At 38.9% G+C, this 17,167-nt stretch overlaps 1 protein-coding gene across 2 annotated transcripts in view; it reads right to left on the bottom strand.

Annotated features, from left to right (window-relative positions):
* The window catches only part of CHUK (component of inhibitor of nuclear factor kappa B kinase complex), a 55,932-nt gene that overhangs the window by 27,881 nt on the left and 10,884 nt on the right, over window positions 1–17,167 (bottom strand). For both annotated transcript variants that reach the window (XM_037064173.1, XM_037064174.1), the window contains exons 6-12: window positions 16,855–16,944; window positions 16,461–16,585; window positions 13,749–13,856; window positions 13,031–13,166; window positions 4,186–4,380; window positions 3,092–3,194; window positions 389–512 (exon numbers count right to left, since the gene is read on the bottom strand). In XM_037064173.1, coding sequence (XP_036920068.1) covers window positions 389–512; window positions 3,092–3,194; window positions 4,186–4,380; window positions 13,031–13,166; window positions 13,749–13,856; window positions 16,461–16,585; window positions 16,855–16,944 — 881 coding nt within the window. The remainder of the gene's footprint in view (window positions 1–388; window positions 513–3,091; window positions 3,195–4,185; window positions 4,381–13,030; window positions 13,167–13,748; window positions 13,857–16,460; window positions 16,586–16,854; window positions 16,945–17,167) is intronic.

Below are 17,167 nucleotides of genomic sequence, written 5' to 3'. Positions count from 1 at the left end.
AAACAAAAAATCGGCATTTCATAAACATTGGACAAAAATTAAAAAACTTAAATTGACATAAGCCCAAAGCCTAAGTTTCTATTATCAATCTATGAGAAAGGGCTGATCTCTAGAATCTGGTCCCTAAAGACTTTCTGCCTGTGGTAACAATTTCCTTTATAATAGGACCCTCTGCTCAGGAACTACTCTCAAGCCATTGGAATTGATGGAATGGTCTGATAGTTTCAGACCATTAGTAAGAATTCGACAAGTCAGACTGAATATTATATTTCAAATTGTTCTGATATTTTAGTATTGCATGGAACACTGATTATTGGAAATTGGCAAAATTAATTCCTGAACATTAATGTGCATGACACTGCCCCTACAAACAACAGAATAGGCTTACATGGCTGCTCTTTGCCCCTGAAAGAGTCTGCTGTAGTCTTCTTTCAGCCCAGACACATAGTGCACCGCTTCGGCCCATACTTTACGCAGCTGTATAACTGGAAGCTGTATTTTGCTGTCCCGTACTATATGTAGGAAGATGGACAAAAGACAGGAGTTATTTTTAAGATTTTAGAGCTCAATAATCACTCTTGTGATTTCCAGTCCTTACAAATACCATTCCCACAGATGCTAGAAAGAACCACTTGTTACAGTTTTATTCAGTTTAATATACATTTACTGAGTCCCTGCAATACATAAACTCTGTTCCAGATACAAGCGGAAATAAAAATGAGTAAGACATAATCACCACATAATCACAAAGCTGAGATTATTCCTGTCTCTGTCCTTTTTTTTTTCTTGCTTTCCTCCAATGTGGAACACTGTTTTTTATCTAATATAAATTCTTTATTTCTTTCCGTTTTTAAATCAAGTCCCATCTCTTCCACAGTCTACTATGGTCTTTCCTGATTCAGAATAATAAATTTTATCTCCTGGACTACCAACCAAGCTTCAGGAAAGCATAGGAGGTAAACAGCCTTTTAATAAGATATGCTTTCTTCAGTGTCAAACTTACAAAATTATCTATTTATAGAATAGATAGAATCTATTTTATAGAATCTATTTATGATTCTCTTGCTCCTTCTTTGGTAAAGAGAATGCTACTGTCTAAAATCATGACAGGTACGTATGTTAAGTGCAATGAAATCCCATTTTAATGTTATAAAATTATGTGGATTTTCTCCAAGAATGAAAGAGAGTCATCTGTACTTTAAGAAGGCAATTATATTGTTATTCTTTTCCAATGCAAACCTTCAGTGTAAGGTTGGAAAAGTAGGGTTCATAATGAGAAAACAAATTATCTGAAGCAGACTTCAAAATTATAGTTACATATCTAGAAAAATCTTTGCCTACCCTAATAATTATTAATAGCATCAATTAATCTTCCTTTTTATATATCCACACTTACTCCTAAAGCTTCCTACAACAGCCAAAACAAAAAACAGAAACCACTTTTTAAAAAGAGTCTGGGAGGGAAGCCTTACCAAAATACACACACATACTCTGAAAAAATGAAGTCTGAATGGACCTAAGAAATGATATCACAGTCACAAGAAGCACACCTACTGTCCAGATCTTGGTTCCTAATACTGTTCTCCAATAAAGGAACCAGGGCTTCTTAGAAAAAGGGCTGATTTTAGGACTGGGCAGGAAATACACGAGATGGGCCTGGAGTACACTGCAGTGATATGAAGTAAGAAAGTGCTAAAAAAAGAAAACCCACACTGATGAGGCAAGTAAGAGGCACAGGAAGCCAACTAAAAAATCTTCTAATGGCCAAAGCTGCAACAGTTTGAACAAAATAAATAAACTAGTATTGGATTATAATCCAAAATATAAAATAAAATCCATGAATCTATACTGATATAATATGTGAAAGACAAGAGACAAATCTCATGTGCACAAAAATTCCAAATAAATTATGTAGATGTTCAAAGGAATATCTTAAAGATAGGGGAGCATCACTTCCCACTCCTTCATTGTGGCTTTGGCACAGTGACTTCCTCGCAAAGACATTGACGGGGAAGGGCAGGGAGACTGACTGCGTGGGGGAGAAACCTGACAACCTGCTTCAGCCAAGCAGTCACGGTCCACACCAGCAGTCACGCACCATGCTGATAGTGCGCACCCTTTGTATAACGTAACGAAAATGGCACTTCCATGATCTTTCAAAAACCCATAATCCTAGTCTAATCATGAGGGGGAAAATCAGATAAATTGCAAAAGTGGGATATCCTACAAAATACTTGACCAGTACTCCTCAAAATGGTCCAAGTCATCAAAAAGAAGCAAAGTCTGAGAAACTGTCACAGTCAACAGAAGCCCAAGGAGACACAACAACTGAATGCAATGTGGCATCTAGGATGAGATCCTGGAACCAAGAAACACCACCAGGGAAAACTAAGGAAATCTGAATGAAGGACAGACTGCAGTTAATAATAAGTAGCGATTTATGTATGGTAACAAAATGTACTATACTAATATGTTAAAAACGGGGAAAACTATGTATATGGGAGGGGGAATAACATGAGAACTCTGTATTACTATTGCTCATTTTTTCCCTGTAAATCTGTCCTAAAAAAAACTAACGAAAAGGTAACTAACTAAAGAAACAGAGAAAAGATGAAATAATTTTAGCCTTTATGCATAATTTTGTTCTTGATTTTATAATTTTATGCCTGATTTTAGTTTGAGGTAGACAGAAACTGACCACTACCTTCTTCAAAAGGGAAGAATAATTCTGAAAGGTTAATGAAAACATTCAAACATGAAGCAGTATTCACAGGATCAAATGAAACTTTTGAACATGCTTAAATAATGAAGGAGAAACTAAAAAGGAGGCTTAATGAATACCGGAGATTCATTCTCCCATCTGTGAGAGACCTATCCTCAAGAAAGTTGTTTTTTCCCAAATGAGGGACCTGGTGATAATTTAAAACTCACCTTTTCACCTTTCAAACTATAGAATTCCATTATTTCACCATAAATAGCGGAGGTATGAGATATTGGGGGAAAAAACCACCAAATAACATTTCTACTAATCATGTTAAATCAAATTATATTACTTCAGGTTAAATCTTGGTCAGTAATGGAGTAGACTTACCAATATAATTTACACAATCAGATAAACTTCTGGAAGCAAATGGTCCTTCATACACAGTCTTACTTTTATCAAACAGATAAACCATATAGCTATCACAGCCTCTCTAAAAAAGAAAGAAACAATTTTTAAAAACATCCTTGAAAATTCTAGATTTCCCAAGGACGTAAGTACCAAATTTCATTCTCTGAAATGCAAATGAACAAAGTCAGTGTTCATTAGCCTACATCTTACAAATTTAAGGTCTAAGCTTTTGTTTAGAAAAAAATAAGTAACTTTGATATGGGCTAAAGTGAAGAAAAATCACCAGATGCAAGAGGACAAAAGCAAAAAAGTCATAACAATGTATATGCACACAACGGGAACACACTCAGTAATGCAAAGGAATGAAGTACAGATACACGGTATGACAAGGATGAACCTCAGAAACACAATCCTACGTGCAAAGGGTCTGACACAGCAGACTACACGCTATATGGGCCATTTATAGGAAATGTTCAGAAAAGGCAAATCTACAGATACAGAAGTAAATCAGTGACTGCCTAGGGTGGGCAGAATGGAGATTAATAGTTAATGGACATGAACCACCTTACTGAGATGGAAATGTTTTAAAATTGATTTATGGTGATGGACACACAATTAAGTACATTTACTAAAACAAAAAGACCCCTGAATTATACACTTAAAATGGGTAAATTATATAACATATAAAATATGACTCAATAAAGTCAAATAAAATGAAAAAATGAGTCATGACCACAGTCATATTTTACCATCCATCTATCCTCTGGTAAAGCCTATGAGACTGCTGATCTAATTTCAAGATTTTAGGCTTCAACTACAAAAAAGGAGGGGAAAGAAGAAGGAGAGAACTAGCATCAAACAGTCGTACCAAGTTTAAAATAACAAACATTTCACTTCTATTTTGTTCACCTGGTAAAGCAGTTAAGAGAAATGAGTAGGATAAAAATGAAAGAATTTTAAAATGTGTATCACCCCCCAAGGAATTCCAACTATAATTCAAAAATGCAGGATACGCAACCCCTCTGTGCAAACAGATTTCTTATATTCTTCTAAGTATATTAGAATTTTCTTACTACTCCATCTAGTACACATTGAGAGGCTGGTTTCCGAGGATCGAGAGAAATTCCCGTCTCTGAAAGAAGCTCTTGAGAAGCCGTGTTTATTCCAGTTTCACGCTCAATACGAGACTGCAGTGAATGAAGACTTTCATCAGGTGGTAAAAGAAAAGAAATTATCTTTGCAGAAGTCATATTTAGGATGTGTACTATCTGTATAAACAAGAAAAAATAGACATGATATTAACCATCTGCTACATAAAAAGATTCAGTGCTAGATATTAAATGGATTATGAGCAAAAGGCATTATTTCTGTACTAAACAAGGTTCAAATCATTTTCCAAAGTGAAATCCCCTTTTATAATTATAAAATGACATCTGGAAATGCAAGAGTTTTACTTTTCTACTACAACAGATGTTAGTTCCAAGAAATAAAATTTCAAAGTTCTAGGGATGCACAAAAACCCCAATTAAAAAACAAAACAAACTTCTGGTCAAGATGGAAGTGTATGTGGAGATACTGTGCCTCCTCGCACAACCAAAATTAAGAACAACAAAGATTCCGAAACAAAAACACAACCAGAACAAACAGAAAACTGAACTGTACAAAAGTCTAACAACCAGTCAACCAGACAGGTAAGAGGAGCGGAGTCAGCAGTCGCAGGAGAGGGATCGAGGCAGGAAAAGGCTGTGGCTGCCAGACCCAGGAGCACAGGCGACAGGGAGCTGACCATGGTCACACATTCTAATGCAGATACACTCACAAAAATGGGCAGCAAGACAGACCGCACAACCAAGGGCCCCAGCGATGGGAAATACAGCCTAAAAGCATTGATTGAAAAGGTGCTGGGAGAGACTCACAGGAGAAACTCACAGGAGAGACTCCCAGCCTCACAGGAGAGTTCACTGAAGAAACCCACAGGGTCCTAGAACGTAACAGGCTCACCCACCCAGTGGGCCCAAAAGAACCCACTTTGCTTGGGGGAAGTGGCGGAGGAGACTGAGATCTGACAGAGTGGAGCAAGCTCCATTGGTCCCTCTCAAACCCTGCTCCCACATACAGTGTCACAACCCAGTGACTGGGTTGCCCCGCACTGGTGAACACATAAGGCTCTACCCCTCATACGTAACAGGCACAAAAAGACAAAAAAAAAGAAAAAATGGCCCAAACAGAAGAACAGATCAAACCTCCAGAAATAATACAACTAAGCAACCAAGAGATAGCCAACCTATCAGATGCATAGTTCGAAACACTGGCGATCAGGATGCTCACAGAATTGGCTGAATTTGGTCACAAATTAGATGAAAAAATGAAGGCTACGCTAAGTGAAATAAAGGAAAATGCACAGGGAACCAATAGTGATGGAAAGAAAACTGGGACTCAAATCAATGGAGCGGACCACAAGGAAGAAACACCCAAACAGAAAAGAATGAAGAAACAAAAATTCAAAAAAATTAGGAGAGGCTTAGTAACCCCCAGGACATCTTTAAACATTCCAACATCCGAATTATAGGGGTACCAGAAGGGAAAGAGGAAGAGCAACAAGTGGAAAACTTATTTGAACAAATAATATAGGAGAACTTCCCCAATCTGGCAAAGGAAAGAGACTTCCAGGAAGTCCAGGAAGTTCAAAGAGTCCCCAAAAAGGTGGACCCAAGGAGGAACACACCAAGGCACATCATAATTACATTAGCCAAGATTAAAATAAAGAAGAGAATTCTAGAAGCAGTAAGAGATAAGGGGACGGTCACCTACAAAGGACTTCCTCATCAGACTGTCAGCTGATTTTTCAAAAGAGACCTTACAGGCAAGAAGGGGCTAGAAAGAAGTATTCCAAGTCATGAAAGGCAAGGACCTACATCCAAGATTGCTCTATCCAGCAAAGCTTTCATTTAGAATGGAAGGGCAGATAAAGTGTTTCTCAGATAAGGTCAAGTTCAAGGAGTTCATCATCACATCACCACACCCTTATTATATGAAATATTAAAGGGACTTATCTAAGAAAAAGAAGATAAAAATATGATCAGTGAAAGGACAGCAAACTCACAGTCATTAACAACCACACCTAAAACAAAAGCAAACTAAGTGGACACCTAAAACAAGAGTGGAGCCACAGAAATGGAGATCACAGGGAAAGTTAGCGGTAGGTGAGTGGGCGGAGGAGAGGGGGGGAGAAGGTACAGAGAATAAGTAGCATAGATGGTGGGGAAAAATAGACAGGGGGAGGGCAAGAGTAGTGTGCGAAATGTAGAAGCTAAAGAACTTATGACATATGGACATGAACTAAAGGTGAAGAATATGGGTGGGAGGGGGCATGCAGGTTGGAGGGGAATGAAAGGGGAGAAATGGGACAACTGTAATGGCATAATCAATAAAATATATTTTTATAAAGTATAATGTAACATCCCCTTATTTAGTTTAGTTATATTTAACACAACACCCTGTAATTAGATCTTCTAATCTCCATTTCAGCAGAAAAAATTCAGAGCTCTGAGGGATCACATAGCTGATAAAGGTAGAGCCTAGATCTGAACTCCTATCTGTCTAACTACCTTACATTGTTTCAAGAAATAATCAGGATAGAAGACCTAGGCCTCTCTTTAAACAGGAAGAAAAATTTCTTATCTCATTTTTCAGATAAGAAAACCAAATTCTAGAGCAATGACCTGCCTAAGGGCCCAGTTAGTTAAGACAATAAATAGTTGCATTAGTTTTACCTAAAGACCCACTGACAGCAGGGGTAGTCTAATACAGGCCAACTTTAGTGTGAAACAGGGCTGGGTGGGGGTCTACACAGGTAACCACAGGCGGCCACTGACTTAATGGTCAGTCTTCTGAACAACATGATTTTAAATCCTCCTCCCCTCCACTATAGCTTAGTTAAGTTATACAAAATGAATAGCTATGTTTCTCCAGTGCCTCACATTGACAGAGGACAGGGATGGGCAAAGTAGGTTAATAATAATAATAATAATAATAAAAAATAATCAGACTTCCAGCCAAGATGGAGGTGTAGGTAGACACACTTTGCCACCTAGCACAACCAAAAGAAGTACAACAAATTAAAAAAACAAAAAGTTACCACAAATGCCAGAAAATAGAACTGTATAGAAGTCTGACAACCAAGGAATTAAAAAAGAAACTTTCATCCAGACTAGTAAAAGGGGCGGAGAGGAGCAGGCGAGGTAGAGAGGATGCACTACAAGGCAGCAGCTGGAGAACCAGGCAGTCCCACATTGGCAGGCAGATAAACAGGTAGGAACAACTGGGGAGTGAGACAGACCGCACAACCCAGGGTTCCAGCCTGGAGAAATAAAGCCTCAAAACCTCTGGATGCATAATAAAGGAAAAAGTAAGGGTTATACAAAGCGAAATAAAGTAAAATTTACAAGGAACCAACAATGAAGGTAAGGAAACTGTGACTCAAACCAATGATTTGGAACAGAAGAAAGAAATATTTAACTGGAACGGAACAGAAGGAAGAAACAAGATTTCAAAAATACGAGGAGAGGCTTAGGAACCTCTGGGACAACTTTAAGTGTTCCAACATCCGAATCAGAGGGGTGCCAGAAAGAGAAGAGGAAGAGCAAGAAATTGAGGACTCATTTGAACAAATAATGAAGGAGTATTTCCCCAATCTGGCAAAGGAAGTAAACTGAGGAAGTCCAGGAAGCCCAGAGAGTCCCCAAGAAGGTGGACCTAAGGAAGCACACACCAAAGAAAATAATAACTAACTGTATCTTTATTACCCAAGAATAAAGATAAGGAGAGTATCTTAGAAGCAGCAAGAGAAAAGGAGACAGTTACCTACAAAGGAGTTCCCATAAGACTGCCAGCTGACTTCTCAAAAGAAACTTTGAAGGCAAGAAGGGGCTGGAAAAAAGTATTCAAAGTCATGAAAGGCAAGGACCTCCATCCAAGATTACTCTATCCAGTAAAAGTATTATTTAGAATGGAAGGACAGATACAGTGCTTCCCAGATAAGGTCAAGTTAGAGGAGTTCATCATCACATCACCACGCCCTTATTCTACGAAATGTTAAAGGAACTTATGTAAGAAAAAGAAGATGATCAAAAGTATGTACAGTAAAATGATAACAAATTCACAACTATCAACAGCTGAACCTAAAGTAAAAAACAAAAACAAAATCAGACTAAGCAAACAACTAGAACAGGAACAGAATCACAGTAATGGAGATCACGTGGAGGGTTATCAGTAGGGAGAGGAGAAAATGGAGGAAAAAGTACAGGAAATAGAAGCATAAATAGTAGGGACAAAGTAGAAAGGGGAAGGTTAAAAACAGTATAGGAAATAGAGAAGCCAAAGAACTTACATGTATGACTCATGGACACAAACTAAAGGGTGGGAAATGCTGGTGGGGGTAGGGGTGCAGGGTGGAGGGGAATAGAGGGGAGAAAACAAATGGGACAACTGTAATAGCCTCATCAATAAAATACATTTTAAAAAATAATACAATAACTAGTAAATAGTAAAATAAATTTTGCAAACTCCCAACTGTAAACCTAATTTTGCCCACCTGTGTACACAAATGATTAAAATGATCTCCACTGAAAATGCTTAGTACAGAGGTAAAGCATTGACTTTCCTTTAACACATAACAAACTTTCCTTTAACACATAACAATTTTGATGTTTAAAAAAGGTGGGGGAAGAGAAGGAAATCTTCGAAGTTGATATGGGTGTACATACAATACAATTATAAAAATTCTAAGGTGAACATTGACTTTTATACACGGTATATGTTAAACTAGGGTAAGTGATCACAGAATCCCACTACCAAAGCTGAGGCAGAAGAGAGCGAAAGAAAGGGAACGGAAATATAACTTAAATTTACCCATTTGCTCACTCAAATATTTTAATGAATGCTTACTACGGTATACAGTATTAAGTGTGTTGTGGTGACAGTGGGTATGCAAATTGAGTAACATATGAACCTTGCCCTCAACAGGATAATAGTAAAACAGAAGATATTAAGAAATGTTAACAGAACTAAAATGCACAAGGCAAAATGCAATAAGTACTATAATAAAGTATTATGCAGATTTCTAAAGAGATTACTTGGTGAGGATGAAAAGTATGCTTTATAAAAGAGGCACTATTTGAGCTAATCTTTCAAAAGGAAGAAAGATTAGAATAAGAAATAACTGAAAAAAGAAAGGTTCCTTTAGGCAGAAAACAAGGTAGGCAGAGATTTAGGAAAGGATGAGCATAATCACTGAATATAAATAATCCAGTTTAATCGTACTTAAACAATGCCTCCTTAGGGCCTAATGTGAAATATGGCTGCCAAGTATAGGATGAAATGAGACCAAGATAGATTCTGAATACCAATGTAAGGGTTTGGACTTCATTCAATACGTGAAAAAGAACTGTAGGAAACTTTCTTTTCTTTTTTATCCTCACCTGAAGACAATTTTTCACTGCTTTTTTAGAGAGAGAAGATGGGAGAGAGAGAAACATCAATTGGAGAGAGAGAGAGAGGGGAGCACTAATCATCTGCCTCCTGTGCCTGTGTGTGCCCAGACCCGGGATCAGACACGCCTGCACGCTCACGGGGAAAGGAACCCGCAGCCTAGGTACACGCCCTGACCAAGACTAGAACCCAAAACTGCAAGGGACAAGACTTCAACCACTGAGCCACACCAGCCAGGGTAAACTACAGAAAAGTCTCTAAATTCACCTGACAAGTTCAGAATTGTTCAGATGTTCAAAAGATAAATCTGATAAAATAACTGAGTATGTAAATTGAAGGAGAAGGAACAGGCAGACAGCCAAAGTTTCCAACCAAGATAAGGAGAGAGTGAAAGCAAGAGGCACAGGAAAACATGTAGAAATAGATTTAATGAGGCAAATTGTGTTCCATTTTTAAAAAATTAAGTCTTGGGTGCCAGTGGCACCACTAGGTACAGAGATACAGCAGTTGTAAGTACTCTGCAGAAAAATCGTAACTGAGGAGAAAATTTGGGAGTTATACATATTCGGTATATAGTTCAAGTTACATAACTGAAGGAATTTCCGAAGGAAAGAAAGAAAAAGTAACATGGAAAAAGATCAAACCAAGAAGAGACTCTTAGGATACAGTTAGAGACATAACAGGAGGCAAAGAAGGAGTAACTGAATACTTCTGTTTCACCCTATCTTCAGTGGCAAGTTCAGAGTATTTTGTAAAACTTTTCTACAAATTTCAAGTTTTGCAGAATAAATAGTTGGAAAATATGCAATCAGCCTCTATAAACCATTTTTTAAAGATTTATTTATTTTTAGAAAGAGAGGAAGGGAGAGAGAATGAGAGGGTGAGAAACACTGATTGGTTTCCTCTTGCATGCCCCTAACCGGGGACCTGGCTGCAACCCAGGCATGCACCTTGACTGGGAATCAAATTCGTGACCCTTCGATTCACAGGCCAGCACTCAATCCACTGAGCCACACCAGCCAGGGCTCTAAACTATTTTCTAAAGAAAAAGAATATTTGAGTAACTGTTTTGTTGGTTTATTTTTAAGCAAAAATCAAATAGACATCATTCCCTCATTAAGCAATATAATAAACACCTTAGAAGAATGCTGCACAATAACATCAAGCTATTTTGCAGTCCATGATAGTCCCCTGCCTGTTAATCTTCCCCCCTGACCATTCCCCTGCTTATTTCTTCCTTATCCTTCAAAATTCAGTCCTATTACCATGTCTAGGAAGCATGTCTGAACCACTATGAATAGTACCCTATCATACCTTATCCTGGACAACCTCACAGTGACACTGATCCTTTAAAGAAGATATTACTGAATGTGAGCTTAAATAAAAGAATAAATTGGCAGATAGATAAATAGTGGCGCTACAAATTTTTTTCTTTTTGCAATCTTCACCTGAGGCTAGTTTTTAAAAATTGCTTTTTAGAGAGAAAGGAAGGGAGAGAAAAACATGGATCAGTTGCCTCCTGAATGTGCCCCAACCAAGGATGGAACCCGCGACTCAGGGATGTGTCCAGATCGGGGATTAAACCCACAACCTTTTTCGGTATGCGGGATGCTGCTCCAACCAACCAAGCCACCCAGGCAGGGCAGTGGTGCTACAAACTGCACTAAAGTTTATGGACCACAAAACACATAAGGAGGACCCTTTCCCACACTATGACAAGCAGATGAGCACAGACCCCCTTCAAAGTACAACAGAAATAATGTTACAATTACCATGACAAGGCTGAAAAAAGTCTGAGATAAAAACCAAAACTTACCGGAGGCCACAGAGAACTAAAAGGTATCACCAAGTTCTGCTTGGCTAACATTGAAGGATGAATTATTTCTTCGCACATTAGAAGAAAACCAAATCAAGAAGCCAAATTGTTAGTCATAAGTGACATCAATGTGGCCTAAAGTCCCTATTTTAAATAAGTATTCCAAGCCCTGACCTGCATGGCTCACTTGGTTGAGCGTTATCCGGCAAAGTGAAAGGTCACCAGTTTGATTCCCTATCAGGGCACGTGCCTGGGTTGCAGGCCTGGTCCCCAGTTCAGGTGCGGGCGAGAGGTAACCAATCAACGCTTCCCTCTTTCTCTCTCCCCTACACTCTCTCTAAAAATAATTTAAAAAAACTTTTTTTTAGAAAAAGTATTCCAAGACTAGCATAAAAACCTTATGATTATACTTTCTCATTTAATTTTAGAAACCTTATCTACTACAAGCAACCAGCAAATAAGGAAAAACTGCACCTTGCAGGTGAGTCGTTTCTGGGAATACAGTATAAAAGAACCTCTCAATGATGTCACTGAAGATTTACTGAGAGCCTGATACATGCCCTGCTTTTTACAGAATGTCAGGATAAGGATGGCATGGTGGTAGGGTGGGCAACTGTTTATAAAATTAGTAACACAATCCCAGCATTAAAGAAGCAAACAATCTATAAGGAGAGGAGTCAATGGAAGATAAGAAACAATGAGAGAATATGGTGAGTATGATTAAATGACAAACTGGTAGAGACGGTTAAGAGAAAGGTCAGTTGAGTATCTGCCAGTGTAGGTGAGGAGGTGGGTACACAGAGACGGAGATCATTCTGGGCAGAACGAGAGCAGCTGTAAAGCACAACAATGGATAACGAACTTCATGGTATAAGAAGCAGTCACAAGCTGGCCCTGAGCGAAGTAAAGGGTAAGAGAAGCTCTTGACTGGTTGGGATGGACCTACATTAAGAAAGACCCCCAAAAGCCAGAGAGATCAGTTTAGACTTAACTTGGTAGGCAAGGAAGAACTATGTTGGTTTCTTGGAGAGGGAAATAAAGTATTTTCAGAAGATGAGATGAACTGAACTACAGAGGCATGAAAGGCAGTAGAAACCTTTCTCACCAGACAAAATCCACACCTAAATGAATGAGGTGATAATGGCACCAATCTGAGGAAGGGGAAAATGCAAAAGATGCTTCAAAAGGAGTAATCAACAGAGACTAGTTAAAAGTAAAACAGAAGAGTTACTAAAAAATAAAAACATCCCTGGCTGATGTGGCTCAGTGGACTGAGTGCCGGCCCACAACCCAAAAGGTCACCAGTTTGATTGCCAGTCAGGGCACATGCCTGAGTTGCAGGCCACAGCCCCAGTTGGGGGTGTGCAAGAGGCAACCAATCAATGTTTCTCTCCCTCTCTTTCTCCCTCCCTTCCTCTCAAATAAATAAATAAAATCTTTTTTACAAATGCTATTAAAAAATAAAAAATAAAAACACCCATTCTAAAAATATAATTTTCTTTTTCAAATAAGCATCAGGAAGATTATCAAAATATATTTATGCTAAGTTTCCAAATAAATTGTTAACCTCAACGCACATCTTATGAAATACACCCGATTCATAAGAAACTAACCTTCAAATTCAGAATGTGATCCATTAATACAAAACATCTTGGCTGCTTCAAAGTAAGATCAATAGGTCCTCCTCTCTGCTGAGGATCCCAATTCAGCATTAATTGTAGCCAGTTTTCCATGGGTTCTACTATTAAACTAAAAAAAACACATAAAAATAGGGTGAAAACCCTTGTTCCAATTTTTCTTTAGTACTGTAAAAAAGGTATTTTATAGGCTGTCCATTTCCTTTCTCATTACTTATCTGTACCATTTTGTATCTTACTTTCAAATAACTCATAAAATGATAGGGGACAAACTTCCATAAAAAAAAACAACCTAAAACCCACACATGTAAGTTGGTTACTGGCAACTCCAAGAGGCAAGTCCAATTCCATTCTCCAAGGAACCCAAGAGCCTTCTCAGCACTGAAGTCAATCAGCTGAATGGCAGCAGTTACTGTTTCCACTAGACTTGTGCTGTCCAATATGGGAGCCACTGGTCACATGTGGCTATTTGAATTTACACTTAATTTAATTAAAATTAAATTTAAAATTTAGCTTCAGTCAGACTACTCACCTTTCAGTGCTCAACAGCCTCATGTGGTCAGCAGATAAAAGACATTTCCATCATCACAGAAAGTTCTACTGGATGATGCTACTTAAAACAGACAACAACCCTATTGTCCTTTTAGAGCCCTGAAGGAATGGAGGTGAACTCCCTGCACTGAAATATACTCACCTGCAAAGGTTATTTGGTTGAGGTAAATGACTACTAAACCGAACTTCTCCTGTCATTTCTTCACAGGCAAATATACACGTGGGATCCTTCTTCTTAATCTTCTCATGCCTATAAAAAACAAAAGCTACCTCAGTAGGCAACCTGACTCACAAATAACTCTAAAGTTTTTTGCCATTTAATTTCATTCAATTATGGCCTTCTGATCAAGATGGAGGCATAGGTAGACACACTTCACCTCCCTGCACAACCGTAAGAAGGATCACAACTAATTTCAAAATGAAAATACCCAAAATTGCCCCCAAACTGAACTGTACAGAAGTCCAACAACCAAGGATTTAAAGAAGCTATATTCATCCAGACAGGTAGGAGGGGCAGAGCCAAGGCAGAGAGGACATAGTGTGGCGGTGGCTGGTGGAACGTGGGGTCCCACATTCAAATGTGGTGGATAAAAATCAGGGGGGCACCTTGCAAGCAAGTGATCCCAGCCCCTGGCCAGACTGTGTAGCCCCAGGTTGCAGTGCCAAGAAAATTAAGCCTCAACTTCTGGCGGTAAGATCCAGTGGGGTTGAGGTGGCAGAAAAAACTGCCAGTTTCTCAGGAGAGCCTGGAACATATGCAAACCCACCCAGTGTGGGAACCACAACCAGAGCAGCAGCTGGAGGGGCGCCAGTCACATATGGGAAGAGGGGCAAGTGACTGGAAACAGGGCAAATGCCAAGCAAGCTCCCAGAGGTCAGCCAGTAGAAGCATTGTCCCCTCTTCAATCCTTCCCCTACACACAAGGCCAAAAGGATTTAACACAAAAGGATTTAATGAGGTGAAGCAGGCTGCCCACCCTTGAGAAAGACCAAGGTCCCACCCCAAACAACTTAACAGGAGCATTAAGACAGGGAGTCAGACACTAGTACACAGACACAGGGAGGCTGCCAAATTGAGGTGATAAAGAAATATGGCCCAAATGAAGGAACAGAGCAGAACCCCAGTAAAGAACTAAGAAATATGGAGACAGCCAACCTATCAGACAAGAGTTCAAAACACTGGTGACCAGAATGCTCAGAGATCTCACTGAATCCAGCAAAAGCATAAGGGAAGGAATAAAGGCTACACTAAGTGAAACAAAGAAAAATCCACAGAAAACCAACAGTGAAGGGAAGGAAGCCAGGATTCAAATCAATGATTTGAAACAGAGGGGAAAAACCATTTAATAAGAACAAAACGAAGAAACAAGAATTCAATAAAACAAGCAGAGTTTAAGATGACTCAGGAACATCTCCAAAAGAGCCAACATACGAATCATAGGGATGCTAGAAGGAGGAGGGGAAGAGCAAAAAATTGAAAACTCTCTTGAAAAAATAGTGAAAGAAAACTTCCCTAATTTGGTGAAGGAATGGATACACAAGTCCAGGAAGCACAGAGAGTCCCCAAGAAGGTGGACCCAAAGAGGACCACACCAAGACATATCATAATTAAATTACCCAAGATTAAAGATAAGGATAGAATCTTAAAAGCAGCAAAAGAAACACAGAGAGTTACCTACAAAGGAGTTCCATAACACTGTCAGCTGATTTCTCAAAAGAAACTTTGAAGGCAAGAAGGGACTGGCAAGAAGTATTCAAAGTGATGAAAAGCAAGGACCTACAACCAAGATTACTCTATCCAGCAAGCTATCATTCAGAATGAAAGGGCAGATAAAGTGCTTCTTAGAGAAGGTAAAGCTAAAGGAGTTCATCAACCAAGCCCTTGTTATATGAAATGTTAAAGGATCTTATTTAAGAAAAGATTAGTCCTGGCTGGTGTGACTCAGTGGACTGAGCACCAGACTGCAAAGCAAGGGGTTGTGGGTTCAACTCCCAGTCAGAACACATGGCTGGGTTGCAGGCCAGGTTCCCCAGTACAGGGTGAGTGAGAGGCAACCATATATTGATGTTTCTCTCCCACCCTTGCCCTCTGTCTAAAAATTAAAAAAAAAAAGATCAAAACTATGAACATTAAAATGACAACAAACTCACAACTATCAACAACGAAATCTAAAAAAAAACACAAACTAAGCAAACAACAGGAACAGAATCATAGATATGGAGATCATTTGGAAGGTTATGAGCGGGGAAGGGGATGAGGGGAAAATGTGTAGGGATTTTGAAGAATAATTGCACCAGTACAAAACAGACAGGGGAATGTTAAGAGCAGTTTAGGAAAAGAAGAGAAGCCAAAGAACTTATATGCATGACCCATGGACGTGAACTGGATCACTGGAGCGAAGGTTGGTACCCGGTGAAGGGGGACAAAGAGGGAAAAAATTGGGACAACTGTAATAGCATAATCAATAAAATATATGTTTAAAAAGTCATATAACTGGAAAAAATTAATTCTATTATGTGTTTAAAAGGCAAGCCCTGGCTGGTGTAGCTCAGTGGATTGAGCGTGGGCCTGCGAACCAGAGGATCACGGTTCGACTCCCAGTCAGGGCACATGCCTAGGTTGCAGGCCAGTTCCCCGCAGGCCGACTCCCAGCAGGGGACCCACGAAAGGCAACCATACATTGATGTTTCTCTCCCTCTCCTTCCCCTCTAAAGATAAATAAATAAATAAAATCTTTCCCCCCAAAAAAGGCAATTATATCCCTTAAAAAGAGAGGAAAAAAGGAGAAAAAAAGCAGGCAACTTTAATTTTTCATTCCCATTAGGCATACCAAAGTTCTCTCCCATTTCTTACCAGGTAAATGGCTGAAGATGATGTAAAAAAGGCCTATATCCAGCAATACATTCAAACACCATGGTCCCAAAGCTCCAATAATCAACAGTGGCTGTGTAAGGCTTATTCTCAAAGAGCTCTGGGGCCTTAAAAAGAAAAAATGTTTTAAACGTCATACAATAAAGAGAAAAGCTACTTTATTGTTGAACTATTACAGGGGTGAGCAAATGCAGGTTTTACAGTTATTTGTATGGAAATAATACAAAAGTACAATTAATAAATAATAATACAATAATAAACTCTTTTGCATACTCACATCTATAAACCTACTTTTGCCCACCCCTGTATATTCATGATCTTGAGAAATAAAGAGAATCTTGTACACTTAAATTCAAAGAAACAATACACATCTTACCAGATACTGCAATGTTCCCACAAAAGACGTACACAGACTTCCTTGGTCAACATCTTTGGCATATCCCAAATCAATTATTTTATGTATAATCTACAAAATAATAAGCATTAAGTGGTTGAGAAATTTGAAATGGAAAGGCAACCGTGTCCCATTAAGGATCTGAAGAGGGTGGTGGTGAAGACCTAGGCTCTGTAATAACACCAATGTGATTCAGCCCTGACCTCCACCTCTTAACTAGCCTTGTGTTCTTCATCAAGTTATTTAACTTCCCTTGGTTTCCTGTGTACTGAAATTGCTAACAATACCTACTTCA

This window comes from Sturnira hondurensis, unplaced genomic scaffold (genome assembly GCF_014824575.4).
Source record: "Sturnira hondurensis isolate 20B ecotype Veracruz unplaced genomic scaffold, ASM1482457v3 Scaffold0014854, whole genome shotgun sequence".
Lineage (NCBI taxonomy): Eukaryota > Metazoa > Chordata > Mammalia > Chiroptera > Phyllostomidae > Sturnira > Sturnira hondurensis.
Note: the sequence above shows the minus strand (reverse complement) of the source record. Positions and strands in the feature narration are given on the sequence as shown.